Genomic DNA, 19,901 nt, shown 5'->3' with positions numbered 1-19,901 from the left:
AACTGCTTGACAGGCGCCGAAAGCGACACTAGTTTGTTACAGAAACGCGAAGAACGAACACTTAATTGTTCCTCTCGTTTTCAATTGACTTTCAACTGAACCCCCACAAAAACCCCCAAATACCACGAAGATGGCAAGTGGGTCGGCTTGATAGGGTGGGGCAGCGCTGGTTGCAGGTAGAGTCAGTGTATACAGTATACTGCTGCAACATATAGTGGGTTTATATAGGTCGACAAAAACAGTTGGTGCGGTTTTAAACAACATATCTCACTGAAATCGGTGTTAATTTGTGTTACAAAGATTTCCCCATCTGTGCGTCATTTTGCCATAATTCACAGTGTTTGTACCTGCTGGCTATGTCAGTGCTGTATACATGTAAATGACGTGTTCTCATGTGCACTGCTGTCGATCCTATAGAGAGTTAAGGACTTAATATACATAACGCCACTGGAGAGAGAGATTTATTAACCAAACATCCTGCGGTCACCGTTTTTCTTCTCTCTCTCATCTGCATTCTTCTCAAAATCTCCATCCGCGCAGTCAGTTATCTGTAGGGGAAATTGATTGATTGCCTATCTTGTTGCAAAGGCTGCTTTGTCATCCACTTTGAAATTCTGTGGTTGAACAACAAACCCAACATTGCTGTTACCATGTAGCTGACCTTATAACCCATTTTGGATATTAATGAATTAGTCACATGTCTTTATGCAGTAGAGAGATTGAGAGACCAGCTATAAGAGGGGTATTTAGTTTGAAGAGGGTGAACAGTATTAAATCCTGTATAGGTCTACTTTAGGATTCTGTGTTTATGTAATAAAATATTCAGTTGTGTGTGTGTGTGTGTGTGTATGTGGCATGTATAAGCTGTGGACTTTATACTGTGTGGGGGGTCTTTCTTGTGTGTATGTACTGTATATGTGTGTGTTTTATCCATAGTGGGGCATGTGTTGAGTAGCAGCTGGACTCATGTTGTTTCCCTCGTGGTGCACACAATTGTTTTTTTCCCTCAGACCTTCATACTTTAAGCTGGGGTCTGTGTTGATGCCCCCAGGCTCTGTCGATCTGCAGCTCCCTTGTTTGTCATTAATGTCTCTCCAAAACAAAGACTTGCTCCAGGACACGGTTTGATAGAGAAGAAAAAATCATTCCAGCTTTCACTGGGCCTTGAAACATTGTCTGCTTTAGATGCGAAGACTTCAGGTCCTATTTTCTTCTTTGTGACTCGTGGAAATTGCTACAGTAGCTCATGTTTGACCTCTGAGGACTGCTCAAAAGTTGAACATACAGTATATGAAATACACGGCCATGCATGCAGCTACTCCGCCCAGCTATCAGCAAGTGTGTATTTGGTCCATCCAAGAAACAATGGGTGTTATGTGGGTGAGAGGCACAGGCTCCACAACTCTGTGTAATTGATTTAGTAAGCCTGAGAGCTCTGAGATTGCAGCGCACATGGAATTGAATTGTGGCGTGCAGCCCTACAGGCATTCTCATAACCCTCTGCCAATATTACTGCAAGCCCCCCTGACAAACTGGAAGGACTGAAGCAGACAACCCCTTATCAAAACAAGTGCATATCACTGTGATAACATATTGCATGTGCTCTTATGGTTCTGATTGGTTTTACTCACAGGTCAGCCAGTGAGCCGAGCCCAAAGCATCTGCTTCTTAGCAGCGAGGGCTATACACTCAGCAATAAGATGGCTCTTCAAGCTCAAGTGGCCTGTATTCCTGCCAGTGAATACAGTTCAGTGGTTTAAGGCCAGTGATCCCCTGGTACTTTTACAGACTTGATCCCACCTCTTACGTGGCAGTAATGAGTGTGTTCATTAGTTAATATTTAAGCAACTCTAATGAATATTTCATAACTTGTCTATGCCATTTGCTACATCATGCTTTAATTATGAGCAAAGTAGTGCATGTGAATCCTGCTGGATTGTAGAATGTGCCCTTTCTATATCTCAGCTTACCAGACCGTCTCAGAGTTCCCATGTACAATGACTTTAGGGAAACTGGGGCTCCGTGGTTCCACTGTGATGCACACTTTTGGTAATGAATGTTGGAAAAATGTGCACACAGACAAAAAACCACAACGCCCCTAAAGGCCTGACACATGGATCTTCATTTAATGAATGGAATTTTTTTCCCATGTTTCTCTTCACAGGTCCATGTGCGGGATGTTAGTAATGCTTTGTAAATACTCTGTTTACTGTATGTGCTGCTGTGACTACAGTGAGGGAATAGAATCCCTTGTAGTTGATAAGCTTGACAACCTTGACAAATCTTTACAACCCTTATCGCAACAAAATTATTTCTTGCTCCTGAAAGATTACTTTAAGGCATCTCATTTGTGAGATAGGTATAATCTAGAAGAAAGTGAAGGGAAAGAAAATGGCATAATGATTTGATGAAAAGCCAAGATATAGACCCTGTATCATTCTAAGAACATGATATACGCTTTAGTCTAACAAAATGACCAGGCACAAGGACGTAGCTAGATCAACAAAGGGCACATTATAGAAATTTACTGGCCCTCTGCAACGTGTCATAACACACCACAGGTATGCTATTAAACGTTGAATCGGCTGACAAAGCCACCCTCCCTTCCACTACGCTCAGCCTCCCACCTGACAGCTCGAACATCGAACTTTATCAGCCTCCATTGCCTATTTCATCAGGACGAAGGCACTGCTTCTTGGCCGTCCCCTCCTATTCTGTGCTGTTGCTTTGGAGCTCGCTGTAACCGTTCATTTGCAGTGATAGATTGGTCGGAGTAGCACTGCATCCAATCAATGCATTCCATAGCTGGGGGGATCTAACTCAACCAGGCCACTCTGTTCCCGAGGGATTCATTACCTGGTGAAACACACAAGGGGTCACATGACTGTCAGCATCCTGTGACAGATGCTTGCAGGAGAGGATCCCTGGCGTATGAGGCCACTGATTGCTGTTCCCCAGGGTCAATCTGAAAACTTGTGGCATGCTTCTTGATCTGAATTCCTCCTGAGGCAATCATCGCATGGGGGGGGGGCCTCAGTGAAATCATCAGGACGATTAGGATGTGTGGCATCGCTGCTCGATCTGTCAAAAACAATTTCTTGAGCAGAGCAATTGGGATTCAAGCTGTGTAACCGACCTATTGTTCGATTATTTGACTGCGTTGCTGTGGCCTGTAACTCTGCTGTTGTTGTGTTAATAGCTGTTGATCTCATTCAGTCTTGGTTACCCATTTAATCAAACCCTGTGACCTGGTTTTTCCTGGTTGAAACATCCTTTTGTTTTGCCCTGGCAGAAAGCAAGTTTGAGTTGAACTAGTTTGCATTGTGCAAGAACATAAAATATTAATAACAGATCTCTCTGAGCAAGAAAGAAATTTCAATTTGCAGTGTTTTTACTGTGCCATTCTTTTCATATCGTGTTCTGGGTTAAGGCTGACCTCAGGCGAGCTTGCAGCTTTTATCTTGCAGGATGGCTCGTGTCTGTGAGTGATGTGTCGCATCTGTCTTGGGGATCGTGGCTGAGAGACATGAGCGCGCCAAGAGAGGCAGACTTTTTTTTTTTCTTCCAATTTTGGGGATGTTAAGATTGCAGCAGGCGAGTCTCACAGGTCGATGAAGCGGATAATTATGCATGAACCCCTGACACAGTGAAAATGAGTTTGGATCCCAGACACTTGGCTTGTGGTGGTGTCAGTGTTATTAATATATTCTCATTTGGGATGTATGACAGTAGAGGGGGATCCCATGGAAACACAGTTGTGGTGCAATGCCAGTGGTGTATGACGCTCTGCATGCCGCCTGTGTTGTCTGAAAGTGTTGATTGGAATGACAGGAAAAGTCAAGAGTGTTGTGTAGTGATAGGAAATCTAGACAGTCCCTCTTGGCTCAAACGTATCAAGCGGCTTTTGTCACTATTTTCAAGGAACCTTAAGGGTCAGCAAAGTATGTTAGTGGATTTTTGTGTCGGGGGATATTTGACCTAACATCACAGCTTGTCTGGGAAATGTGAGAGCGCTGGTGGCGGATTCGTACAAAGTGTGACGGGTTGCTCAGTCAAGACTTTACCACATTATGTTGCGTATGTTGAAGGTCTCTCTCATTGACAGTCTTAACTGCAGGCCTAAACAAGCTACTTATTGTCAGCTTATTGTTGGCTCCGTAAAGTTGGGAATTCTTCTTTTTTGTACATTTGAGTGGATATGTTATACAGTAGCCAAAAGGGACATTTCTGCCTGTGTGGGTGAGTGTGTGTGTGTGTGTTTGCTACAAAACTGTGTATAGAGCTGAAACCTCAGGCTTGATAATACAAACACAATTAATTTCCACTGTAGGGAAATGGATTATCAGTCAAAATGTATTAATTGTTCAAGATAAACTTAATCACAAGCTGCAGAACTGAAATGGTTAGAGGCTTCTGTAGAAGCTGTGAGTTAGTCTGATTTCAAATTTGCTTGATTTTCTTTTCTTTTTCATGTTAAACGACTTTAAATGGAACATGCAAAGCCGTATTTCTGACATCATCAGCCGAGCATGATATGATTGGTGTTCAAGTTGTGAGAACACAGTTTGCTAGTTGATAAAAAAGGTTCTAGAAATAGCTGATGATTTGAGTTTTCTACATGTCAATGTAACAACAAAGTAATTGAAAGTTAAAAACGGGAAAAAAAGAGCATTGATTGTGTCAGTTATTTTAAGAAAAAAAAACAAAAAACAGCTTACATCATGTCACAACCTGGCTCAAGGCTGGACAAAGCAGGGGAGACCACACAGTTTTAACTAAAAATAGATTTATTGTACATAACTAAGAGATAAATGAAACTAAACACAACCAAAACCAAAAATGGTGGAAGCCAGAGGAGAGAGGGCAAATGGCTGACAGTCAGTCCAGGTGAGCTGAATCTCCCTGAAGACCCAACTTCACCCACCAGGCTCCTGCAGGTAGAGCACAAAGAGTCTGTCCAGAGAGGGTCGTCACACATCACCACTTGTATTTGAAGCTTTCAGAAAATTTCTATTTAGGCAGGTGCGAAGACCAGCCACATCAGTGAGTTCAAACAGTCACACATCCATTTGAGGCGACTTAAATTGGGCAGACACAGTACGGATTAAACCCAATTTTAACCCCAAATTGGTCGCCCCTGGTTAAGTTTAGAACCGGGATGAATTTCTGTTAGATTGGATGCTTGACGTGCAGTTTGAGGGGGTCTTGGTGACTGATAAATTGTTTGAGCATTTCTTTTTCTTTCTTCATTGTGTGATTTCCCACATGCCTGCTGTCAGAGGATGCATTTAACACTGGAGTGAGCTTGTTTTACTTTTATTGGCGTAGTATTTTACATGTTGTAGCTGAGTCTTGACTGTGATCAGTGACTGATCGTATTGTCTGCGTCTTCTAGTCATCTGGGGCAGCACCAATTAAACAGCTCAATTTCTCTATTTCCACCCTGTATGGTGTGCTCACAGCTATCTCATCCCTCACTAATATTATTAGTGTTATACTCAGAGATTTTCTTTGTATGCTTTATCATCATGATCACTATTGAGATTGACCCTGCTCTCTCCACTTCACACCTCACTGAATCCACACAGTTTTTTTTTTCTGAAGTGCTTCACATTGCCAGTCTGTGAAGTACACAGTTAGCGTGTTCAAAGATATTTGCAGCGATGGAAAGATGAGGGGAAATTGGCGGGAATTCACAGTAGGCTAAGTGCAAAGTATTCTGCCAGGGTTATAACAGCCACATAGTATCAGTATGCACATCTCTCCCAGGTCCTTGCAAAAGAACACCCTTTCTCTGCACAAATCCCGAGCTGTCACAGTGTGCAATTAGCAGTGATATTATTCCCAGGTCGGACATTGGTCACACACCAAAAGCCAAACCGAACCAGGGACTCACAGCATATGTGCAATCTCATTTATTATACTACCAGAAGAGCAGTTTTATGACTGAGATTCTGTCACTTCTTACGAGACGGCCGCCCAGGGAGTGCTCTGCTGCTGGTATTGTCGACCTGGAGAGATCGCAGGTGGAACAAAAACTGAATAATTAAACAGATGGAGGAGGAGAAGACACCTGGTGCCATCACAGTGAAGGTCAGCAGATGGCTCTGTCACTAATAAAGGGACCAGATTGCGTGTTGCATGTAATGGGGGGGAGGTTTTAAGATCCAGACAAAAGCAACATTCCTCTGTATCATCATCTGTCACCTTCCGAGGAATTCTGTTATGCAATTCAGGCAGAGAGGCACATTTCCAGTAATTAAATGCAGAAGTTCAGCAGATTTTATCAGCTGTTGTTTTAATTTGTTGTCTTTAATTTCAGCGGAGGTGCTCCTTACACGCCTGTATCTGATGACCTTTCCTGCATAATGTACTGTAAATACGTTTTTTCTGAATTACAAAATACCCTCAAGGAAAGTGGGAATATTTCTGTCTGACTAATGTGATTCCTCCAGTTTATAAAGGGTCAGCTGCCCTCTGCAGAAGCATATAGCTCCCCCGTTTGGTTCTCTGACTCTTTGACCCCTGAGAAGCTGCTTAAGGGTATATTAGACAAAAAGTAGAACTACTGACTCTGGGAATACAGTGTCTGTCCTCAGTCAAAGGAGAGAGGGCCATAGGGCAAGAGTGAAAGTGAAGTGACAGAGCAGACTTGAAAATTCAAACCATCCTTTATGTTCTCCTCCCAGCCATCTCCCGTTGTCTCTAATGTAATATAGAGTCTTGCCTTCCTCTAACCCAGTCAGAGACTTGACTTTCAAGCTTGCATTTTCGTGTCATTCTAAGAGCCAATGAGGCAGCAGCTCATACTGGAATTTGCCAGCCAGATTCAAGACTATTTAAAACCACTTTCTGCTGAATTAGATGCTATTTCTCCAAGGTGCCAATTATGATTTCGACAACTCCAAGAAAGTGGTGGAGAATTAAGGGACTGCTGACAATAAGGCACTAGGGGTGCAGGAATTAATTCCCGCATTTCTCACTTTAATGATCAGCCACATGGACCAAGGAGCTGCTGAAATATCTCCAGGGGCCTGACCGAGAGGGAGCGTGTGCTCCTTATATATTCCTTGAAATTAGAGTTTAACAGCCAACCACATTTTAGAGGTCAAACCTCCTTCACACTTGGCCGGCAGTAGAAACATTTATCAATTTTTTGGCCAAACTAAACACTTTTTTGGCACATTTACACAGCCAGAGAGAGTTAGCAGATTTGATTGCAGAGCACATACAGAGCTTGTTTGACGCTAATTCAACGTTCAAAGGCTTTCAACAGCTTTCCCAGGTACTGCCTTACTTATTAATTAAAGTGTGCATAATCAATAACTGCAAGCTTAATTCACTGATGAATAAACAAACATTACTTTGTTATAGATGATTAGGTAGAGAAAGAAAGCTATTAAACTGATCTTCTTTCTTTCTCAAGTGGAATTGAATTCTATTTCTTGTAGTTTTGTTTGTTCTACATCTAATAATACTTTCCAGACTCTTGCTTCATATGTGATAAAATATTAAATGCTCCAGTGACAAGAGATTATTGCACTCAGAGTTTTAATGAAGGTGGTGAGATCAAGAGGAATAAGAAAAGTCATGTTTGCCATCATTCACGTCATTTCAAATTAGATGGTCAAAGTGCCACGGTATGAAACAAGGCCAATACATGAGAAGTGGCTGGTTCAAATTACTTTTGTCCTACTTTCATTGAACTTCATCTTCATCAACAAACTTTTCCTACATCAGGTTTCGGGATAATGATCCTCTATTATCCCATTGAGATGTGTAGAGAGAAGGAGTTAACTTTTGAAATAGGCAGCGTTACTTCAACGAGAGCAGATGGATTAACTGAGATGTTAATACCCATCCTGTGGCACCGTTGTGTGTACTCTGGCCATGTGCACAGTAAGATGTTGGATTAATTTGAATGGGTTTATAAATCTGTATACCAATTATTTCTTCCTGGAGTAAAAAATGTTCTGTGAGAGCAAAATGAGGTTCAACATCTCAAATGATGGCTTGTTTTCTGCAGTAATGTGCAAAAGTGAAACAGGATGTTATGTTTTCCTATTTTCCTTTTTCCATGTGGCTCATTCTGTTTTGCACCGAGAGATGGGATGAGGTGATGGACAAGCTAATTGTCAGAGGGTAATGGATGCCAGACAGTAACAGGTGGATACAAAGAGGCAGTTAGTCATGGACGGATTTGTTATCTCCAGTGATAATTACACTGACAATGTTCCAACTGTAGTCAGGTCAGCCCAAGGCCAATACCCAGCAAAGCTGCATCTTTTATCCCCCCACGTATCCCTGTGACAGAAGATTTTGTGTCCAAGAATTCAGAATTACATGTACATGAATGATTTCCTGTTGCTTGGATTCAGTCCTGAAATCTCATCTATATTCATTGAATTCCTGCTTTCCCTTAAGGGCATGAGGATTGTTCTGAGCTGCATGCAAGTTATTTATTGACACGGCGAGAAAAAACTAGAAACAAGACATATTTATTGGCTTTTGCATTCACTGACGTGCTAATGAATTCACTGAAACCATCTGGAATAAGGTTTCTCATCTAAAATATTGAATGAAGTAGCTGATAGAGGGTCCCATTTATAGCACTGTCTTTAGGTTTTAAAGGTAATATTTGCTGTATTCGATCATACAGTGGCAGAGGGAAAGAAAGGGAATGTCTTTTTTCGGGAAATTTCCCTCCATCTCCCAAAAACCACACATATTCCAGCCTGGAAGAGGCTAAAAATAAAGACTGCATGAATAATATTAATGCTGATTGCGACTCTTATCTTGAATGAGTCAGTGAGCCAATCAGAGAGTATGGCTGCTTGAAAAGGTTTGGATGATGATCAGTGAACTGGATAGCTCCTCCACCGTGAACAAGGTTGTGTTTTATATGAGGATTCAGGGTGTGGGGAAATACTATTGTAGGTATCCTGATATGCAATAGTAGCTTTTTTTTTATTGTAGTTCAGACTGAGGGAGACTGAATGAGAACTGTTCTGAATATGTGTAACATCTGTAGATATACTGCTTTACGAGAAGTGGATCTAATCCATAACATTATGAGCACAAGGCTGCAGTGACTCCAGGATGCTCTCATGCATGCTAAATGAGCTTTGAATCTAACCTAGGCAATGTGGATGCATATTGACTGTATTGATGGTACCATGTTGTTTTGAATGGTGAAATAAGTCTTCATATATAGTTTGTGTTGTGGCTTGTTTTGTACCCTGAGGCCAAACCCACCAAAGCAAAAACAGTTTGGCTGTACGTTCACTTTGCAGTACTGCAATGCTGCATCAGATGGGTTTACTGTCAGCTCTGACGCAGTCTTGTCAGTCTTTCTTCAAGGTTGTCATGGGTGTATTAAGGGAACTTTTTGCACATGCCACATATGCATTTGAGTTAGAGCTGCAACTAATTTTATTTTCAGTTATTTTTAATCTGCAAATCATTTTCTCAATTAATTGGACAATAAAATATCAGACTGTGTCAAATCAGATAAGGTTGTTGCAGCACCTTCTCAGATTTTGTTCAAACCTTGTCTATATCATGAATGAGTCCCAAAACCAAGCCCTGTAAAATATTTCTGTTCAGATCCTATGTTTTCATATTTTTTCAGTCCTTGATATGAATTGAATTTTACAGCCTCAAAAACGCCTTAGCTGGGAAGCCATGTTTGGGCATTAACATCTTGACAAGTATTGTTCCTAGCCTCACTAAACTTTGTAGGATGGAAGACAAGCATGTGTTCTGTATGCCAAAACCATTAAAAGCTTGTACTGCATGCAGGGTTCTACAAACCCACATTTTTGCGGCAATACGACATCAATCATTATTTTTCTGCAAATATAGTCTTTTATTAATTTTGTGCCAATATTTGAGGTCTCTGCCACCAATGGACATGAAAATATTATGAATAAAACAAAGGCGTGGTAGCATATTTTGGTCATTTTCATAGGACCAAAATGGTATGTGGGGTAGCTAGTAGGACCATAAAAATGTACATGGAAATTGCTCGATGTATGGTTATGTGGGTGCCAATGTCATACAAAAATAGACACAGATTCAAGAGATATTTTACCTATGGCAGAAAAACATCCATTTCAGGATTACATTTTTTTGCCTCATTATCTCCATGATTAATTGTAAGAAATAAAGGATAAACATGTTTTCAGTACGTTCATTGGAATAGAGGGCATTTGAGATGGGAATTATGTCTTTGGTAAGGTCCTGGATATTGAAAGTAAGTGAAATATTTTGATAAATCCTGTGGTATAAGGAGGAATAAGTGGTATCCGAAATGGTCTTCTCAGCTCCAGTGGGAGTATTTAAGTGTGTTTCCACATAAATGGTTGGATGTGTTTATAGATTATTTATTAATGACCTATAGTAAAATGAGTTAAAATTTTGTCTTTAACTATGTGTATTTATCTATGAAGGAAACATGGAAGGACATTGGCACTTTGTATACTAAATGATCATACATTAAGCTATTTCCACATACATTTTCATGTTCCTACTAGCTACCCCACATACCATTTTGGTCCTATGAAAATTACAGAAAAATGCTACCACGCTTTGTTTTATTCATAATATCTTCATGTTAATTAGTGGTAGAGCAGTCAAATATTGGCACAAAATTAATAAAAGATTGTATTTGAAGAAAAAATAATAATTGATACCATATGGGTGTGAAAAAATGGTTTTATAATACCCTCAATATCACTCCCATGGAGGAATATGGCACTATTTTCCAAATCTAGGGTATTATAGAAAACCAATAGGCATGCAGTATAAACTTTTAATGGTTCAATCATACTTGGAACATGTTTGTCTTCCATCCTACAAAGTTTGGTAAGGCTAGAAATAGGGGTGTCGCGATATACTAGTATTGACAATAAGTGTGATATTTAAAAAATGAAATATTAATATCATGTTAATGATACACATATGATAATATCGTGTAAATAATCCAGAGTTTACAGCTCTGATCAGTCTGATCTCCGGCTGTGATTGGAAACTGCAGCCTTCAGCCGCAGTGACGTCGGGTTGCGTTTCTCCAAAAGTTGGAGTTGGCTCAACTCTCCGGCCGCAGTCCGGTGGGGCACTGCAGCAGCCAAAACAGCCGCAGCCGAAACGCACTAGCCCCATTCAAATGAATGAACGGGAGGACTGACGTTTTCGCCACACTGTCTGATTTGGTCTGAATACACATTATTACATCAATAAATATCCATGGATGGCTGTTGCATCATTTCAAATTAGCCGGCAGATATCCTAATCCTCCAATGTGTTGTCCATCATAACTCGCGTTTGCATGTAAACCACATTAGCCACACCTTGGTATCAAAATGGCTACTGCACTCTGACCTTTCAATTGACACCTCACTTGACCCAATAGGAGCTTCCATGTCCTATCCACAGGACTTTTTTTTTTCAAATTTTCTATAGATATTGTGATGATATCGTTATCATGAATTCTTTTTGCCACAATAATCATGTTGTCAAAATCTGATGTTGTGACAGTCCTAGCTAGGAATAACACTTTTCAAGATATTAATGCTCAAACTTGGCTTCCCAGATAAGGCATTTTTGAGAATGTAAAAATTAAAAAAATATCAAATGGCCAAAAAGATATAAAAACATCAGAATTGAACAAAAATATTTTTAGAGGCCTTAGTTTTGACATGGTGTTGCAAATACTTTTCTGGATTCTGTCTGATTTGACATGGGATAACCCCCTTCACAATTTCCCAGAGCTTAAGGTGATGTCTTCAAACTATTTTTGTCTGACCAACAGTCCAAATCATGAACATATCCAGTTTACAATAAATCAAGACAAAATCCTCACATTTGATAAGCTACAGCCACAAAATATTTGCCATTTTTGCTTGAAAGAGTACTAAATAGATTATCAGAATATTTTTTTTGGTCTATTAATTAATTGACAAATCTTTGCAGCTCTAATCAGAGTTCTCTGGTTGAGTGGTGACTCCCTTCACACATGAATGCTGCCATGATAATCTTCTTTGAGGCTTTTTAATTTTTATTGGAACTAATGGCTCAAATTATGATAATACAATGTATTTTCTTAATGTGTATTATTCATGGTATCATGGTATATGTAATGATGATATTTTGGGAAAAGTCTCTCTGTCATGTGACCTGTAATTCTGGCTGTGAACATTACGCCAAAATACCTGCACAACCTGGTGCTGTTCCTGGGACCTTTGAAATGTTGTCCCTCCTTTGCTGCATGAATTCAACAGCCAAAATATTATATAAAGCCAAAATATCATATAAAAACTTAATAAAGAATAACCAAAGTAACTAAATCACCATTCAAAAACCAATCATAACAACAGGTTCTATTTGGTTGTAGCAGCAGCTTCAGTATTTGTCACACACCAATGTACTATTCAACTATGGCATATTTCTGTTGATTAGTTACCTACATAAAATACATACATATATACATATATATGTATGTGAAGGAGAGATGCTGTTCAGTGTGTTTGGTCCTGTTTGTTTGACTGTTTGATTGTTTCTTAGCAGCATTTCTCCAAAGTCAACAGATTTGAATGAAATTTGGTGGAAAGTTAGGCCATAGGCTAAAGAACAAGTGCATACATCATATCCAGGTGCCCATTTAGGAACTCTTTCAGGAATACTTCATTTTGAGGTGGACAATTGTGAACATTTTTGCTGTTTTGTCCTGAACTACTGCACAAAAAAATCTGCCATGACAATGTCAATCATTTTCTCTCATAAGAATAACTGTAGAGGATTATGCAGCCTTGGTGAAATATGCACCCCAAATTCTTTGAAGTGGCAAACAGTTATAAGTAGCACCCATGTTTTTACATCTACCTCTGTGTCCTCTGTGTCCTTTTACTGTGCTTTAATGAGGTTATTGTACTGCTCACTTGGAAATGAAAATTCAAGGACAATATGGTTTATGAGAAGATAAGTGTGGTTTTGAATTACCTTGCAATTATCCTGTAGTTCTTTGCTATGGGATTTTTTGATCAAACTCCATAAGACTGGAAGCATTTACATATGGGACACCTTACACACCTTACAGAAGATGGAATTTCCCAACTGTTACGCCGCATTAATTAGACTTACATAAACACATGCTGGACTCAAATGGAATTTTGATGTGTAACCGTCCTTCCTTCTCTTACAGGAATCTCTTGGACCGAGACACTTTCTCCAAATCCGACCCATGTAAGTTCTCAGCTTTTTATGATGCTACTTGCAGCTTAGCTTTTCCTGTGGGAAATTTTACCCAGAATACAGTTAATTGATACCTCCTCTCCTTTTGCGAAGATTTACTTTTTTACTTTTGCTGAGCTTAACTTTGATTCAGTTTACTCTGCTATTTCAAAGTGTTCCTTCAATAACTGCATATCATTTGCACAGTAATGTGACAACCTTTCCACACTGAGAGCTACAGAAAGTACCTTAATGCATGCAGGGTATAAACGCTAGCCTTTGAATACAAATGGCTTTTGGTCTTTTGGTGAGACACATGGGGAGCCGCCATAAAGGCATTTTCTTTGATACTCCCTGCAGGATAGAGAATGGAGGAGACATTTAACATAATAGGGAGGAGGTTCGAGCCCTTTGTGTAAATAACCTACTGGGAAAATATCATACTCGCCCTGTTTTGTATTCGCCTGGAGATGGACCTTGGGATATATGACAGGTCATGTTGCGTTCGCCTGCCTCAGCTTCATTTAAAGTTGCAAAATCAAATAGGAATCAGAATCCCACCGATAAGAAATTGTGTTTTGATTGCATGGCTTAAATTGTATTCCAGGAGCCTTCAATCTTGCTTTAGAGCTTTGTTCTTTGCATGTGGACATCATACTTAGAATTTGATGCAGTGCAGCATCATCAAGCTTGGCACTTCATTATGCTGTCAGATTGTGGCAGGATAATTAATGATGAATGTCGGAAAAGGAGGAACAAAACAAACACTATTTAAAGAAGCAGGATGCTTGATTGAGATTGTTTAGTGACAATATATTCCTCTGCTTTCTCTCTGTCTTCCTATCTACCCTCCTCCTCCTCCTCTCTTCTCAGTGGTTGTGTTGTACACCCAGGGCGTGGAGTCCAAACAGTGGCGAGAGGTAAGAGATCACAGCTGTCCCTCTGTCAACACAACTCAATCAGCCTGTCTCCTCTTCACAACAGCACGCTCTCTGTCTACAACCCTCTCTCCCTACCCCTGCTGTGAGTGCCAATCATTTGCAATTGATTGACCCTGCGAACATCCGCACGTTGGTCAGCACTGCGTTAGCTGTGACTGATTGGCTGATTAAGGTGACAGTTACACGTATCGATAAAGATTTGCCTCTGCGTCAGAGTGCCCCTTGGCTGTTGGCCACTGGGCCATAATAAGACCAGAGAGAGAGGAAAAGTAGAGGAAGGCAGAGATTGCAACAAGACAAAGGGTCCTTCTGGCATTATTATTTGTCCCTGTAATCTCAATGGGTGGACATACAGAGAAATGGCAATTTAATTATGCTTAATCCATTTATGTAATCCATAACTCTGAAATTTACAACAAATGAATTTAATACCATGTGTCCAATTCAACTTAGCATAATTACACAGTGAGATAGTCCAGTTCATCCACCACCAAAAGATGTATAAATGGATAAATTAAAGTTTAGACCACCTCACCCATGGGGCAGCACATCAGCCACAACATTGTCTACCCCCTTTTTATGCTTGATCTTGAGGTTGCTTGATCTTGTAGCCTTGCACCAACATGCCCCAAAGCATTAACCGCTGGTTATGGTTGTACATCTGGGCTAGGAAAACAAGATGATTATGGTCAGTGTACACTATCACTGGAGATAAACTTGAGCCAACATACACTTCAAAGTGCTGAAGAGCCAAGAGCACGGCTGAAGTCTCCTTCTCTGTGGTGGAGTAGTTCAGCTGATGATGTTTGAACTTGACTGAGAAGTAGCATACAGGATGGCACACATCTCTCTCTCTGTCCCGCAGTAACACAGCACCGGCTCCAGAAGCACTTGTGTCAACCTCTAGTTTGAAAGGAAGAGAGAAGTAAGGCGCAGCAAGGAGAAGGGTTCTGTGAAGGAGAGACTTAGCATTTTCAAAGGCATGTTGACATTCATCATTCCACATGAAAGGAACAGCAGGGCTACATAACTTGGTAAGGGGAGCAACCACCACAGAGAGGTTTTAACAGAAACACCTGTAGTAAACAGTCATGCCCCGAAAACGTCAGAGTTCATGTCTGGTAGTGGGAGCTGGATAGGACAGCTGTGACCCAGGAATCTACTGAACAGACCTGCCCATGACCAACCTGTTTCCCCAGGTAAGTGACGGTGGCCTTGCCAGACTCACACTGGGCAAGGTTAAGGGTCAAGGACTCCTCAGCAAGCCACTGGAACATCACTGTCAAACTGGCAATATGGTTGGCTCAGTCATCAGAGTATACCACCACGTCATCAAGGTAGACCTTGCAATGGGGGACATCCCCTAATACCAGGTGCATCATGTGCTGACAGGTGGCAGGCGCATTCCTCATACCAAATGCCATCACTGTATACTGCAAGAATTGGTCAGGCGTTACAAATGCAGACATGTCAAAGGCTCGGGATGTTAAAGGAACCTGCAGGTACCCTTCTAGTTTTGTGATGAACACAGCTGGACCAATGCTGTCAATGCAGTCTTCCATGCGAGGCAACAGGAATGAATCTGGTACAGTAACTGTGTTAACCTTACGAAAAATCTGTACAGAAACGAGGCATGCCATCAGACCAAACATGGTGAGCTCCAAGGGCTGTGAATGGGCTTGGCTAAACCATTCTCTAAAAGGTAGTTGGCCTCATACTTCAGTATCTCTCTTTTTGCTACAGGGCAACTGTAAGTATGCTGTTTAATGGGAGCAGCAGCACCAACATTAATGTCATGTTTTAATGCATTGGTACATGATGGCACATCGTTGAACAGAGTTGGATAGGAATGAAGCAAGCGGACTACATTTGGGAAGGTAGGACAGATGTGTTTCTATTTTAGGCAGGAACTCAGAGTTTGGTAACCTACCACACTGCTGACCATTGGTAAGCACTGCCAAACCATCATCAGACATAACAAACCAAGGAAGTGAAGTCTTTTCAGGGATAGCAGTCTCCTGAGTTTTTTCCTGCTCATCCTGGGTAACTTCTCTGGAATGATAGGATTTGAGCATATTAATGTGGCACAACCGTGTTTTTCTTCTGTGCTCAGGTGTGTGGATTATATAATCTATGTCAGACACTTTACTTTCCACCACATAGGGACCTGAGAAACGGGCAGGAAGAGAAGAGCTAGGCATTGGTAGTAGGACCAGAACTTGATCACCAGGCTTAATCTGCTGTTCAACTGCTTTCCTGTCAAAGTGCTGTTTCATACTCTTCTGGGAGGAGGAGAGAGCTTCTTTTGCAAATGAAGACGCACAATGAAAATGCTCTTTACACTGGGAGACAAAATCCAACACATTAGTTTTTGGAGATGAATGGGACATGAACTGCTCCTTTAACACCTTAAGTGGGCTACGCACATTGTGACCAAATACAAGTTCAGCTGTGAAGTGGAAGAAGGGCACACTTCCAGTGCCCAGATATCCTCATAGCAGTTTTTTTCTGGGAGTTGACAGTTATTGTAGTGTTTTGCAACTCTGGCTTTACAGGCCAACTGTGTTCTTGCCAAGGTAGAATAATATGTGAACTGGGATATCTGTTATTTCCTCAGGTGGCTATTCTTTGCTCTGGTGCTGATTCTTCTTCCTTTGTTAGGTTTGGCCTGAGACCAAAGTGAATATGCTATCATCGGCCCTCTGCTGCCATATTCAGCTCCATTTGCTGAAGTGGAGATTTCACCTCCTTTACATCTGCTGGAACGGAGCTCTCACACTTTCTGGGAGGAAGAGAAAAAGTAGTGCCACACGGTAGTTAAACTTTAGTAGGCTTAGATACACTTTTATGTTTGATGACAGGTTACACTACTACAAACCCACTCTCTCAAACTGTTATATGTCACACAGCCATGAAGCCATGAATTCACACGGCTGTCGGGAGAAGATAGCGGTGGGGGTGAGGTAATAGAGCAATAGATGTAGTTTCTAAGTGACTGCATGATGTGCTGTCTCAAAGATCTGCGCTCACTCACCTAGATGACCAGACCACAAATGCTCATGTAGTAGTTCTAATACATGCTGCCAACAACCAACTGAAACAACTATTTGATGAACTGTGCCCCAGTGCCCACTTGAGTCATCTGCTGCTTCACTTGACCATGTGAACCACTTGCCATCAGCTCACAGTTATCCATAAGACATGACAGTGTCTCACTGCACTTCCTAGCATCCTAAAGAACTGTGGTGAAACACTTGGCTAAGGTCGGATCACCTTTCTGGGCACTGATGAGTGCCTCATGGGGCAGTAGCAGTGATACCTTAGGAGCAGTAGCAGGCTCTGTCACACCATCAAGCTCTTTTAGAGTGCAGTTCACAAATTCATGAACAGGTGGCGACTTCTCAAACAGAGTCAGACAAATCAACATCTTAGACATCAGGGGAAGGATAGGCTCCTATGATAAAGTCAATGCAATGATGGGAAAACAGGAGTGGTGAAGGGATGCGGGCACAAAACCCATCCTGATACCTCTTACTATAGTGCTTATGTCGCAGGCAGATGTAGCACTCAAGGGCAGGACACTGGAAAGGATGAATGACTGTGAGCCGACGGTGTCTTGCAACACTGTGACTGGGCACTTGTCCTCAGACTTCCCTGTGAGAGACACTTTATCCCAGGGACAAAGAAGCGAGGAAAATGGAAGTATAGGAACAAACCAAGAATTCATCAACAATTTAACTTAACAGGTTTACAAAAGACCTCAAAACACCAACTGAAAACTACTTTCCATATAAGAAGAAAGAGGAGCTAAATAAAAATGGAAATGAAACAACAAGATAACAGTTAAATTCAACTAAGGCTAAACACAACACCAGTAAACACACTCCCTATAAAATGGTGCCAAAGTTACAGACCCTGGTACACCACAGCTTGAGTTTAGCTGAGAATAACAACCAACTCAGCCCGAAAGCTGCCAACTGGTCTACTGGCACCGTCTGTCCGTTCCTCCTGGTCTTTATCCTCCAGGCCCTGATGAGCAAGTGAGCACAGGTGTGCTCACTCACGCAATCACTGCAGTGGTAGGAAGGGGGAAAGGCAGTAGTCTGGGGAGAGACACAGGTGAGAACAAGAAGAAACACACACCAGAACACTACGGCTGTAACAACAGAAATATAAAATAATCAATCTATATATGCATGCTATCTAACAGAAAGACAGATTCTTGTCTGTGAACTCAAAATATTTAGCTTTTGCTTTCTCACTCAAATCATTTTTGAGTGAATTGGAGTGCTCTGTTTATTCACTCCTCAGAGACCTTGGTGTCCTGCTGGTGCTCAGTGGTGTGACACAACAGATTTAAGAGTGGGAAACAGTTTGAATCTGTGTTTTGGTGGGTGGGGGCTCTTAGAAAGGGAGGAAGGGGCTGTCAGCTAAAAATAAGCTTTAGTTTTGCATCACAGGTTAATAACATGGATTTTAACACCAGTGAGACACACTTAATCCCACCTATACATTTCACACACACACACACACACACACACACACACACACACACACACACACACACACACACACACACACAAGCACTCTGTTTGAGCTGCTATACTTGTGAGGACCATCACTCACACAATGTGTTCCCTAACTCTAACTTTAAACCTACCCTTAACCTAAGTCTAATTCAATACCTAAACCGAGACTTTACCCTCAACCAGCCCTTTGAAGATGTGAGGACCGCTCAATATGCTCTAGCTTTCCAAAAGTGTCCTCACTCTCAGTGTCCTCACATAGATATCCGTACAACAGCACACACACAGACTAGGGCATGACATTTAAACTAAATATAAATCATACACATCACTGTCTCCTGCAAAGGTTGCCTTAGTATGTAACTTCTCTTCTCCAAATAAAAACTCCTGCTCACCAGACCAGATCTCAGGACTGTTAAAATACTGTACTTCAGAATGCCGCTTTCCATTACTTTGCACCTTATAAATGGAATGAATTACAGATAATACACCTTGAATGTCCCATCCCTCTGGCTGATTTTAAACTTTTAATCTTGAGTCTATTCAGTGATGTGTGTGTTTGTTTCTGATTTGATTTTTTTTGTCTGGCTAAGTTTGTTTTCATTCTCTTTTTTGTGCTCAGGTATCTCTTGCTAAATTTATTTTGATCTCAATGAGATTACTTGATTAAATAAAGGCTATAATAAAATAATGAATGAATTCTCAAGACAGAGTGCTTTGATCTTTGAATTGTTTTTTGTGTTCACTTTATTATAACATATTTGTTTTATGCATTTTAGTAATGTTCGAGTAACAAAGATTTCTCTGTGTGTCCCTTTGGTGTTTATAGTCTGTGTTATCTTGCCTAATTATGTGTCTGTGGTTGTCATTTCTACTAACCTGACTGCATAATAAATTTCCTGACAGGGCAAAAAATATGAATGATTGATGGATGGATTAGTTGGATGTTTGATTGTTTAATTGATTTGAAATTCAATTTTTTTTCAGTACTCACTGAGAGCAAATAATATTCGAGCTTGGGGCGGTCAGCTGTCCTTGGCTCACAGTAACCAAACAGTGATATTCTTTTCTAAAGCCAGACACTAGTTTTACTGATTAACATGCAAATGTAGACAAGCATCAAGCACAAGTGCAGTTTTCAGGCAGGAAGAGCCTCCTACACTTGTCACCTCTGGTTACACTGCCCCACCACAAGCTTACAATC

The 19,901-nt window shown here is 41.0% G+C and overlaps 1 protein-coding gene across 8 annotated transcripts in view; it reads left to right on the top strand.

Moving 5' to 3' along the window:
- The window catches only part of cpne5a (copine Va), an 85,899-nt gene that overhangs the window by 5,589 nt on the left and 60,409 nt on the right, over positions 1-19,901 (top strand). For 7 of the 8 annotated variants that reach the window (XM_042408700.1, XM_042408701.1, XM_042408703.1 and 4 more), the window contains 2 exons: positions 13,202-13,242; positions 14,104-14,150. In XM_042408700.1, coding sequence (XP_042264634.1) covers positions 13,202-13,242; positions 14,104-14,150 — 88 coding nt within the window. Of the gene's footprint in view, positions 1-13,201; positions 13,243-14,103; positions 14,151-14,355; positions 15,206-19,901 lie in introns of those variants that run through there. The other variant, XM_042408707.1, reaches the window with a different exon arrangement.

Source organism: Thunnus maccoyii, chromosome 4 (assembly GCF_910596095.1).
Source record: "Thunnus maccoyii chromosome 4, fThuMac1.1, whole genome shotgun sequence".
NCBI lineage: Eukaryota > Metazoa > Chordata > Actinopteri > Scombriformes > Scombridae > Thunnus > Thunnus maccoyii.
Note: the sequence above shows the minus strand (reverse complement) of the source record. Positions and strands in the feature narration are given on the sequence as shown.